This window comes from Protomyctophum bolini, assembly GCF_963924005.1.
Source record: "Protomyctophum bolini genome assembly, chromosome: 3".
NCBI classification, from domain to species: Eukaryota; Metazoa; Chordata; class Actinopteri; order Myctophiformes; family Myctophidae; genus Protomyctophum; species Protomyctophum bolini.
This window is the reverse complement of record NC_137864.1, coordinates 52,524,642-52,538,090: the sequence shown is the minus strand read 5'-3', so window position 1 is coordinate 52,538,090 and position 13,449 is coordinate 52,524,642. Positions and strand designations below refer to the sequence as shown.

At 45.0% G+C, this 13,449-nt stretch overlaps 1 protein-coding gene across 1 annotated transcript in view; it reads right to left on the bottom strand.

Annotated features, from left to right (window-relative positions):
• Positions 1-517: 517 nt before the first annotated feature.
• The window catches only part of mad1l1 (mitotic arrest deficient 1 like 1), a 113,478-nt gene continuing 100,546 nt past the window's right edge, over positions 518-13,449 (bottom strand). Inside the window, exon 18 of the mRNA XM_080759128.1 lies at positions 518-1,822. Within this exon, the coding sequence (XP_080615254.1) occupies positions 1,676-1,822 (147 nt within the window). The 3' untranslated portion in view covers positions 518-1,675. The remainder of the gene's footprint in view (positions 1,823-13,449) is intronic.

Here is a 13,449-nt window from a genome sequence, read left to right as displayed (position 1 = left end):
TTACTGAAGTAACTGTAGTGCTATCCATGGTTACTGAAGTAACTGTAGTGCTGTCCATGGTGCTGAAGTTTTTTTTTATACTCAAACAATGAAAAGTAATACGTGAATAGATAACATTGGACCCATTTCCTTAAATTAAAAGTACCAGTGTTATATTCAAGGTTCACACCCGACAATATAAATATGTGGGAGGATATTCGGCCTTCATTTATTTCTCAGAGAAATGAATGAATGAATGGCTGCGTGAATGGAGGACGTAAGGCACTTTCACACAGGGAACGCCGTAGTAATTCATTTTCAATGAGAGTATTTTGGACGCGCGGAGAAGTCGACGTCCTGAGAGGCGAGCAGGCCTGTGACATTTTCGCGCACGTGTTCGTTTCATGCACGCGCCCACGGGCGGCAAAAGAGCTGGAGTGTGGTCAGCTGAAACGAACGGCCTTTACTGTAGATGTTGAAACGGATTCTTCTAACATGAAGCAGAGACGGAGCACAAACTGAGAGGTTAACCATATGGTCATAATTAGACTTCAAACATCACTTTATTGTTTAAAATTCAAATGACAAAAACAATCCGTAGCCCTACACAATAGAAGAAAAAAGAAAGAAAAAAAAAACCCCACACCATTCCAATATTCAAGAAGACAAATTGAATGGAAAGCAAGACAAGTAAATAATGATTAATAATAAAAGTTCAAAGATCATAATCCACTCAAATCAAATATACTTTTTCAGCAGAGCCTCTCTCTCTCGCTGTTCCGTTAGCCCTATGGGTGGCGCCCATTGGCAACATCTCATTTTCTATTCACATCTTCGCTGTCATCATCTAACTCTTTGTCCTACAGTAAATAGTCAAAGCATACTGTATTATAGCTTGTGAATTCAAAACGGTTTAAAAAATCAGTTTTATGCGTAAATGACGAAGAGATGACAGCTTCCCTTCTCGGCATTTGGGAGGTGCAGTTCCAGACTCTATATAGCATTCGGAGATTGGGGAAGAGTTGTCTGGTTACGCAAGACTAACACGAGGCCCCCACTTTTTCCTCCTCTACACCATTAAATCTCTTGGCAAAAATAGCGGATCTACAAGCTTGCGGCGTGTTGTGAGCTTGTATAGATGGGCTATTGTTGCTGAATGTTTGCCCCTAGAATAGGAACACTAGAGTGTTCCAGTGGTCAGGAAAGCATTAACCCATTAACCCATTCTGACCGGGAACCCATTTTCGTGTTAGCATCATGTTATGCTTTAGCTATTGAAAAATAGCAGATCTACAAGCTCGTAGCGCGCCACCGAGTGGCGCGCTACGAGCTTGTAGGTCTGCTATTTTTGAAAAATCGAAGAACGACTGACATTTTTAGAATCTGATCTCAGGACAGAATGGGTTAATCAGACCAGTGTGTGTCCCAGTGGAAACCTCGTATGAATCTGATCTCAGGTCAGAATGGGTTAAAACCGGGAAAGCATCCGTGTGGTTTTAGATTTTCCAATAGGCTATTCAAAGACAGCAGATGTACACAGAAGGACACAGGTCCTGATTCAGAAGGTTTTCTGTAGAATAGGCCTCAGGTCTACAATCTGGAGTTTGTGAATTCAGCGACAGTCCGTCCTGCAGGGAGACATGGAGGAGGCATATCATCAATAACACAGCGAGGAGGAGGAGGAGGGGGAGGGGTGTCAGGCGATGGTTTGTCGACTGAAGAGGTCAAGGGTCACCGCCGAGAGGAATGCTGGGAAGCTCTTCTGGTGGTGCAGATGGAGGTTGACCATCTCCCCCAGGGTCTTGGCGAACTCCGTCTCCATCAGCTCCACTCCACTCCCCCGCTACGGGACATGAAACAACACACACACACACACACTTGTATTACTACACTAGTGAGGACATCAATTTGTTTTGGACAGAGATTTTATAAAACTAATTTCTGAGTTTAGAAACACCACTGTTAGTACACTTGTAGGGAGCGGGGCATTTGGTGCACGCACACGCGCACACACACACACACACACACACACACACACACACACACACACACACACACACACACACACACACACACACACACACACACGCACACGCACACACACACAAAACATCAAACATTTAGGCCGGGCTATTGCACCACCCTCTTCCCAAGAGAGAAACTTTTGAAAGTGAGGCGAGATCACTTTAAAAAAAAAAGTTGTTGTTTGTTGTCTATTGAGGCATCGAAGTGTGTGTATTTGTGCGTGTGTGTTTGTGTTTACGTGTCGACGCACACGCTCGTGTGTGTGTGCGTGTGTGCATGTGCACAGCAGGGCGAAGGTGTCTAAATCTGTGTGGATTAATTAAAAGGAATGAGAAGCCGCTCGGGGCGATGGAGTGAAGGAGAAAAAGCACGAGGGGAAACGAGGGAGAGAGTAATTAACCCATTCTGGGCGGGAACCCCTTTAAGGTGTTAGCATTATGTTATGATTTAGCTATTGAAAAAATAGCAGATCTACAAGCTCATAGCGCGCCACCGAGTGGCGCGCTATGAGCTTGTAGGTCTGCTATTTTTGAAAAATAGAAGAACGACTGACATAGAAACATAGCTTTTTCAGAAAACTGTCAGGATGTAGAAGACATTTTCTTAATCTGATCTCAGGTCAAAATGGGTTAAAGCAGTCAGGAGGGAGAGGGAGAGAGAGAGAGAGAGAGAGAGAGAGAGAGAGAGAGAGAGAGAGAGAGAGAGAGAGAGAGAGAGAGAGAGAGAGAGAGAGAGTCCCCAGACACTGCAGGATTCTGGGTGATACTCTCAGCCCTGTGTCACATGACAGACAGGTACCTTATGCTCAAATATAACTGTTATACAAACTAAGAGAACACTCAGGTGTTTAACATACAGTACAGTAGGACGACAACAAGAAGAGGGCTGGAAACTATAGGGATTCCTTTGGGGCTTATTATTTTATGTATTTTATATATCGTCGCCGTTGGGCAGAAACCTCTTATCTCCATATTTTAACTGTTTGTGTTTTGGTAAATTAACCCATTCTAAACGGGAACCCATTTTGGTGTTAGCATCATGTTATGCTTTAGCTATTGAAAAATAGCAGATCTACAAGCTCATAGCGCGCCACCGAGTGGCGCGCTATGAGCTTGTAGGTCTGCTATTTTTGAAAAATCGAAGAACGACTGACATTTTTAGAATCTGATCTCAGGTCAGAATGGGTTCATCAGAACCAGTGTGTGTCCAGTGGAAACCTTGTATGAATCTGATCTCAGGTCAGAATGGGTTAACGCCCTTCTTGATCATTAACTACAGCATCACACAACAGTCTCAAAAGTATCAGATCCCCAAGCTGCGTTTCCATCTGGTCGATCTCCTACTTGTACGCTCTCAAGAGTTAAAGATCTAACAAGGGTCCATTTGGTTACCAACTCTCCATCATGTAGATGGGGACAACCTGGGAACCCCCTCAAGGACCACTGGTTGAAAACCACTGACTTAAGACAATTTTAAATTGTCTCTGGTTTTATGCAAATGCTTGTTCATGTTTTATGTTTTGTACTGCCGACTCCCTCACACAAGATATCTTATGTATCTCAATGGTATAGCCTGGGAACCAGACAAATCTGCCCCGGGCAGTGTTATTAGTCTGGCCTTGCCAAGCTATCTCAATAGGATTTTTACCTGTATAAATAAAGGTCCAATAAAACATTTGTGCGATAAAACTGAACACCCGCTGGATTCAGCGTTAACCCATTCTGACCGGGAACCCATTTCGGTGTTAGCATCATGTTATGCTTTAGCTATTGAAAAATAGCAGATCTACAAGCTCATAGCGCGCCACCGAGTGGCGCGCTACGAGCTTGTAGGTCTGCTATTTTTGAAAAATCGAAGAACGACTGTGACATTTTTAGAATCTGATCTCAGGTCAGAATGGGTTCATCAGACCAGTGTGTGTCCAGTGGAAACCTCGTATGAATCTGATCTCAGGTCAGAATGGGTTAAGAGCCCGTGGCGGGGCAAAACAATAAAGTAAAAAGACAAGAGGTGCGTGTGGGAGACAAGCAGTGCAGTGTGCAGTACTTTATATGTTTTTATCGCTGGTCCCACCGCTGAAATGTTCCTCCACCCACGGCCCGCGCTGAGCGTGACATCTACTCAGTGACACAGATATACTGCCTCCAAGTGACGCTTCACGCTTTGTAATGCAGAGCTCTTCTGCACCAGAGACTGCAGTTAGACCCACCTCATAAACACACACACACACAGCACGCATGCGCGTGTATTACTATACTTGTGAAGACATCAACATTAAATGCTTGTTAGCTGCTTGTTCACGGTCTTAAAATGTTTAAGACAGTAAACGAGCAGCTATTTTTTAGGGGTCCACAAAACCGGCGCACTCCTAAACCTAAATGTCCTTAACTCTCCAACGCCCAAACCTATCCTGTAAATGTCCAATCCCTAAAGACTAAACCTGACTGAATGTTCTATCACTAAACCCTAAACCCAACTTCTAAGTTCCTATACCAACTATTTGGGGATTTAGCATGTCACAATGGGTGTTCCTGTGCAAAAGTCGCTATCTTTGGACACTAGCCTTATGCCTAAAAGGACATACTGTCGTATCCTACTCACTCACCTGCCAGTGAGGAGCCCCCACCGGGAGGACATACTGTTGTAACCTACTGACTCACCTGCCAGTGAGGAGCCCCCACCGGGAGGACATACTGTTGTATCCTATACTGACTCACCTGCCAGTGAGGAGCCCCCACCGGGAGGACATACTGTTGTATCCTATACTGACTCACCTGTCAGTGAGGAGCCCCCACCGGGAGGACATACTGTTGTATCCTATACTGACTCACCTGTCAGTGAGGAGCCCCCACCCCCCCCGAACACGGGCCAATTGTGTTCTTGTAGACGCTCGACAAAGCGTACCACGGTGGATTTGAACCGTGAACACTGTGGTGGTGGGCAGGGACTTTACCACTGCGCCACCCGAGTGCTTAACCTGACACACACACACACACACACACACACACACACACACACACACACACACCAAACAGACCTCCTACGTCTTGTGCGAACAGACGCTGATGTGGGGAGAGAGGGATAACGGAGCTAACAACATTTGCTAGCTCACTGTGCATCCCTGAAACAAGGTTAAACGATGTATGGAGACCCTGCCGAGAGAGTGAGACTGGATTAGCAAGTCACCCTTATAAGTAAAACAGAATGCAAAGTAACAGACTCACCAAAAGAAATGCAAATAGCCGGAACTAAGGACAGAAGTGCCCTACTTTCAGTGTATATCCAATAGTGGTGGAGTCAGCAAAACAATATTAATAGGTCTTTGTTCTTGTACACTTAAAACAAGGCCTTGCAGGATCTGTCTGGCTTCACCTTGTATAAACTTTGTAAAAGAAAAAGGCTGTGGACTGTGCAAGAAGATAGTGGGTATATTATACTACAGATACTAATGTCCCATCTCATGCAACTGCATTTGGTCAAAACTAATACAATTATATGAAATAGTTTTTATTTAAATGGTCTTCACTAACCTCTGTAAATGTGACTGTGTATAAAGCAGTACTTATTGTGCTGATGCTGCTTCAGGAAATGTGATTATTAGCTATAATGGGGAGAAGGAAATTACGCTCTGGAAAAGCCAACTACAAGTGCGCTTTGCAAAACGAACATTATGACAATGACATCCCGTAATGAAATAATCATAAAATATAGATCTGGCACTAGGTTAGGTCGCGAGGTTTACGGTGTCCTCGGCGTGCTCTCCCCAGCCTGGCCAACACCCACAGTAATCAATCCTGTTATTGGGTTATAGGCTCTGAGGAAGAACAGAGGCCCGGGATGTTCTAATAACCTAACCTTGGGGGCAGACATAGCTGAGTGGGTAGAGAGAGAGAGAGAGAGAGAGAGAGAGAGAGAGAGAGAGAGAGAGAGAGAGAGAGAGAGAGAGAGAGAGAGAGAGAGAGAGGGGGGTACCAGGTTCGATTCCCGGTCCCCCGGCAATGTGTCCACATGAGCAAGACAATTAACCCTGTTCGGTGCAGCGCTGGGAGGAGGAGCTCTCCAAGCACATCCATTATTCTCCCCAATTTAGTCGTCGTGCCAATTGATGGGGCGGGAGGAGTCGGACGGAGGTCCTACATCCTCGACCATATCACTGTATACCGCTACAGTAGAAGATCGACAAGCTCCAAGCGCATTGCGGCACGTTTCGAGCTTGTAGTATTCTTGTAGTATTCTTGTAGTATGCTTGTAGTATGCTTGTCGTATGCTTGTAGTATGCTTGTAGTATGCTTGTAGTATGCTTGTCGTATGCTTGTAGTATGCTTGTAGTATGCTTGTCGTATGCTTGTAGTATGCTTGTAGTATGCTTGTCGTATGCTTGTAGTATGCTTGTAGTATGCTTGTCGTATGCTTGTAGAATGCTTGTAGTATGCTTGTAGTATTCTTGTAGTATGCTTGTAGAATGCTTGTAGTATTCTTGTAGTATGCTTGTAGAATGCTTGTAGAATGCTTGTAGTATGCTTGTAGAATGCTTGTAGTATGCTTGTAGTATGCTTGTCATATGCTTGTAGTATTCTTGTAGTATGCTTGTAGAATGCTTGTAGAATGCTTGCAGTATGCTTGTAGAATGCTTGTAGTATGCTTGTCGTATGCTTGTAGTATTCTTGTAGTATGCTTGTAGAATGCTTGTAGAATGCTTGCAGTATGCTTGTAGAATGCTTGTAGAATGCTTGTAGTATGCTTGTAGTAATCTTGTAGAATGTTTGTAGAATGCTTGTAGTATGCTTGCAGTATGCTTGTATGATTGCAGTATGGTTGTAGCATGCTTCAGTATGCTTGTATGATTGCAGTATGCTTGTAGCATGATTGCAGTATGGTTGTAGCATGCTTCAGTATGGTTGTAGCATGCTTCAGTATGCTTGTATGATTGCAGTATGGTTGTAGCATGCTTCAGTATGCTTGTATGATTGCAGTATGGTTGTAGCATGCTTCAGTATGCTTGTCGTATGCAGTATGGAAAAGTTGGGGCGTGTATTTTAAAGACGTGGAGATAAGAGGTCAGCAGCGTGACGGATGATCATGCAGCAGACATGGTTTACTCTAATGTCTTCCTGCAGAACGGCTTCGTCGTATCCAGCTGTGTTGCCTCGGCCCGACTACAGTCTGCATCAGTTCTCCAAACAAACGGGCCTCCTATGGGACACACTACAGTGGGGATGATGCCTCCTATGGGACACACTGCAGAGGGGATGATGCAATAGGGCCTCCTATGGGACACACTGCAGTGGGGATGATGCCCCCTATGGGACACACTGCAGTGGGGATGATGCCCCCTATGGGACACACTGCAGTGGGGATGATGCCCCCTATGGGACACACTGCAGTGGGGATGATGCCCCCTATGGGACACACTGCAGTGGGGATGATGCCCCCTATGGGACACACTGCAGTGGGGATGATGCCTCCTATGGGACACACTGCAGTGAGGATGATGCCTCCTATGGGACACACTGCAGTGGGGATGATGCCCCCTATGGGACACACACTACAGTGGGGATGATGCCTCCTATGGGACACACTGCAGTGGGGATGATGCCTCCTATGGAACACACACTGCAGTGGGGATGATGCCTCCTATGGGACACACACTGCAGTGGGGATGATGCCCCCTATGGGACACACTGCAGTGGGGATGATGCCCCCTATGGGACACACTGCAGTGGGGATGATGCCTCCTATGGGACACACACTGCAGTGGGGATGATGCCCCCTATGGGACACACTGCAGTGGGGATGATGCCCCCTATGGGACACACTGCAGTGGGGATGATGCCTCCTATGGGACACACACTGCAGTGGGGATGATGCCCCCTATGGGACACACTGCAGTGAGGATGATGCCCCCTATGGGACACACTGCAGTGGGGATGATGCCTCCTATGGGACACACACTGCAGTGAGGATGATGCCTCCTATGGGACACACTGCAGTGAGGATGATGCCTCCTATGGGACACAGTGCAGTGGGGATGATGCAATAGGGCCTCCTATGGGACACACTGCAGTGGGGATGATGCCTCCTATGGGACACACACTGCAGTGGGGATGATGCCCCCTATGGGACACACACTGTAGTGGGGATGATGCCTCCTATGGGACACACTGCAGTGAGGATGATGCCTCCTATGGGACACAGTGCAGTGGGGATGATGCAATAGGGCCTCCTATGGGACACACTGCAGTGGGGATGATGCCTCCTATGGGACACAGTGCAGTGGGGATGATGCCTCCTATGGGACACACAGTACAGTGGGGATGATGCCTCCTATGGGACACACTGCAGTGAGGATGATGCCCCCTATGACACACACTGCAGTGAGGATGATGCCTCCTATGGGACACACAGCAGTGGGGATGATGCCTCCTATGGGACACACACTGCAGTGGGGATGATGCCTCCTATGGGACACACTGCAGTGAGGATGATGCCTCCTATGGGACACACTGCAGTGAGGATGATGCCTCCTATGGGACACAGTGCAGTGGGGATGATGCAATAGGGCCTCCTATGGGACACACTGCAGTGGGGATGATGCCTTCTATGGGACACACTGCAGTGGGGATGATGCCCCCTATGGGACACACTGCAGTGGGGATGATGCCTCCTATGGGACACACTGCAGTGGGGATGATGCCTCCTATGGGACACAGTGCAGTGGGGATGATGCAATAGGGCCTCCTATGGGACACACTGCAGTGGGGATGATGCCCCCTATGGGACACACTGCAGTGGGGATGATGCCTCCTATGGGACACACTGCAGTGGGGATGATGCAATAGGGCCTCCTATGGGACACACTGCAGTGGGGATGATGCCTCCTATGGGACACACTGTAGTGGGGATGATGCCCCCTATGGGACACACTGCAGTGGGGATGATGCCTCCTATGGGACACACTGCAGTGGGGATGATGCCTCCTATGGGACACACTGCAGTGGGGATGATGCCTCCTATGGGACACACTGCAGTGGGGATGATGCAATAGGGCCTCCTATGGGACACACTGTAGTGGGGATGATGCCTCCTATGGGACACACACTGCAGTGGGGATGATGCCTCCTATGGGACACAGTGCAGTGGGGATGATGCAATAGGCTTTCTACACTAATCACGCCATCTCTCTCTCTCTCTCTCTCTCTCTCTCCCCGATGCTTGTGTCTAACGGCCTCACTCTGTAGCAGGCTTGATTCGCCCTGTGTGTAGATGTCTGAAATTATGTCGTATCCTCAGGCTCGCACACGCACACGCGCACACACACACGCACACACACACACACACGGAGTCAAAAGTACAATTACCGGTAATAATTGTATAAAGCAGTAAAAGCACTGTATTGAAAAATTAACAAAATTGAGTAAAGTAGAAGTACCTCCAAATTGAACTACAGTACTTTTCCGCAACAGACCTCCCACCTACATGTAAACATACACACACACACACACACACACACACACACACACACACACACACACACACACACACACACACACACACACGCACACACACGCATCTCAAAAAGGCAGGGGGAACAGAAACCCCATCAAAGAAAGAATGTGATCAGTTACCATGGAGATCTTAGGGCATGGAACTCCTCAACTGGGAGACTGTGTTTGTGTGTGCGCGTGTGTTTTTACTTGATTTACTGTACTTGTGAGGGCCAAATACTGGTATATATAGTAACCTTTGAGAAACAGACTTTGTGAGGACTATTTTCCTGGTCCTCACAAGATAAATGGTTGTTGTTAATGATTAAAAGAAATGCTCCAAAAATAGCCAAGTTCACAACGTCGTGTGACGCTGTGATGCGCCGTGAGCTCGTAGATCGGCTTTTCCGACTTTATGGTTATAGGATGGCAAACGGAATGTTACAAATGCCAATGATAAAATCGCTTACAAGTATAGTAATACAATACAGTACGAGTGTGTGTGTGACTGTGTGTCACAGTGGACACCTTGTGGGAAGCCTTGGGGAGAGGAGTGCTGCCTGGGACTCACATACAGCCCATCAAGAGTTTAACAAAGCAAAGATAATGGCTTCACACTGTTGTTGCTTCCAAATGACATCAGGATTTTTAACGCTCAGGCACCAGTGAAAACAGGCACGCACGCACGCACGCACGCACACACACACACACACACACACACACACACACACACACACACACACACACACACACACACACACACACACACACACACACACACACACACACACACACACACACACACACACACACACACACACAGTGAGGTAGATGTTGCACAGAGATTTACACAGAGAGAGACATGAAACCATGTGGATATGAGCCTGAGTATGAGATAATGAATTATGCTGGTAGGGCTGCCTGCAACTATAATAATATCTATAATTTATTTCCTATGGGATTTTTCCCATCAATTACATTTTAATTTATCAAATCAAAAAGTATTTTATTATTACATTAAAACGGTCCACAGCCCTCCTCTGAGACACGATTGAGTAAACACAACGGTACAAATTATATTACAATTGGTGAAGACCAATTATAGAGAGCCAAGACGTGAGCCCAGTGAGCAGTAAACCTCAGGCTAAACATTATGTTCATATCTGTACTGCAGTTATCAGTCAGTATTAGGTTTATAAGAATGAATATTTATATGAAAAAAAACATAATTATATTCTCTAGTCAATTCAGCTTTCACTAAGATTTGCACTTCTATTCTAAAATATGGTATATTAGTTTACCATCAAAATTACAGATCTACAAGCTCACAACGCGTCGTTGTTGCGTCACATTGTGTCATATTGTATTGGGAGCTTTTAGATCTGCTATTACAGATCTGCAGATATTTGGTGTAGAGGGGAAAAGGTGACGTCAGGGGGTTAAGTGTCTTGGCCAGGGACACTTAACCCATTCTGACCTGAGATCAGATTCATACGAGGTTTCCACTGGACACACACTGGTCTGATTATAACCCATTCTGACCTGAGATCAGATTCTAGAAAAATGTCAGTCGTTCTTCGATTTTTCAAAAATAGCAGACCTACAAGCTCATAGCACGCCACTCGGTGGCGCGTATGAGCTTGTAGATCTGCTATTTTTCAATAGCTAAAGCATAACATGACGCTATATAACACCAAAATGGGTTCCCGTTCAGAATGGGTTAAACAAGCCGTCAATCTTACAATTCCCATATAGTGTAGAGAGGGTATGAGCATGCATAAAGTACATGAGCATGCATAAAGTACATGGCACATCGAGTGGCAAAGTGACTTGGCAAAGATAGGACTTTTCTGGTTGGATGCATCAGCTGTCAAGGCTAGAAAGTAGTTTCTGCCACTCTGTATAAAACCACATAACTTCCGGCTATAATGATGTGTATAAAACCACATAACTTCCGGGTATAATGATGTATAAAACCACATAACTTCCGGGCATAATGATGTGTATGAAACCACATAACTTCCGGCTATAATGATGTGTATAAAACCACATAACTTCCGGGTATAATGATGTATAAAACCACATAACTTCCGGGCATAATGATGTGTATGAAACCACATAACTTCCGGGCATAATGATGTGTATAAAACCACATAACTTCCGGGTATAATGATGTATAAAACCACATAACTTCCGGGTATAATGATGTGTATAAAACCACATAACTTCCGGGTATAATGATGTGTATGAAACCACATAACTTCCGAGTATAATGATGTATAAAACCACATAACTTCCGGGTATAATGATGTGTATAAAACCACATAACTTCCGGGTATAATGACGATGTCAAGCGCAGACCCTCTATTGTTGCTGTCAGCTACTATAACATGATGGAGAGATACAGATGTAACTAAAGAATACAAGTTGGGAAAGAAAGGGGGAAAGGTTGTATGCACCTTTGTGTGAGACAAAGTAAGCACAAGCCCACGTTCTACTACTTAAAATGCCTGTCTTTATCCCTAATGAAGGTCATTTGACAGAAAGCTTTGGCAATTCTATCAGAGAGACTTAACCCATTCTGAACGGGAACCCCTTTTGGTGTCAGCATCATGTTATGCTTTAGCTATTGAAAAACAGCAGATCTACAAGCTCATAGCGCGCCACCGAGTGGCGCGCTACGAGCTTGTAGGTCTGCTATTTTTGAAAAATCGAAGAACGACTGACATTTTTAGAATCTGATCTCAGGTCAGAATGGGTTAATCAGACCAGTGTGTGTCCATAAGTGGAAACCTCGTATGAATCTGATCTCAGGTCAGAATGGGTTAAAGAAGCATTGATCCGAAGTGTGCAGAAAGAAAGTCGTTCTCTGTCACACAAACTGCCAAAGATTGGAATGGAGTGCACTCGATCTCGTTCGAGTAATTAGAACATCTTCGGAGTAGTATTTTAGAGGAGGCCCTTCTTTATTTGAACCTCATAAAGCGTTTAGTTTGGTTTTCTCTTAAATGTTTGTTCAAGAGAGTGGCACAACCTTGGCGAGATCAAAGAGCAAGGACTTGAGAAAGAATGTTGGAGGAAGTACTTCAAATTCTGGTGTTTAAAGAAAAGAACGCACACGGATAGTCGCTGGCTGTAAACAAAGCAGAAACGCCATGGAAGATGGGTGCTATAACAGCAATGATAAATGAAGATGGGTGCTATAACAGCAATGATAAATGAAGATGGGTGCTATAACAGCAATGATAAATGAAGATGGGTGCTATAACAGCAATGATAAATGAAGATGGGTGCTATAACAGCAATGATAAATGAAGATGGGTGCTATAACAGCAATGATAAATGAAGATGGGTGCTATAACAGCAATGATAAATGAAGATGGGTGCTATAACAGCAATGATAAATGAAGATGGGTGCTATAACAGCAATGCTTTCAAAGGTACTCTTGTACTGGAAAGCTTTATTTCCACCCCCTCAACTACAATCTCTTTCCTGTTGTAGGTTAGGGTTGTTTTTCTCTCTCAAAAATCAGCTTTATTCAAATCCTGACCTTATCAATGCCTATTTGCATATTCACGAAAGAAAGAAAAAGAAACGTGTTTTAACCCGTTAAAACCCGGGAAAAGCATCTGTGCCACTTAAGATTTGAGCGTCGGCTAAAATAGCAGATATACAAGCTCACAATGCGCCACTTCGTGCCATGCTGCAAGCTTGTACAAATGTATTTTTTTTAACAATCTTTAAAGTGTGAGAACTACTGATTTAGACGGCATGAGTAGAATCAGCCTCAGGTCTTAATGTGTTAAACAATATTTAACCTTTATAAAAAACAACAGGGTTCTGTCTCGGTTAAAAAAACAACACAAGAATCGCAGCTGTATAATGTGAGGCGCGCTCTTATCATCGTAAATCATCATGACGTAAAGTTTCTGACCGTGGAAGTCATAGATTTTTTTTTAA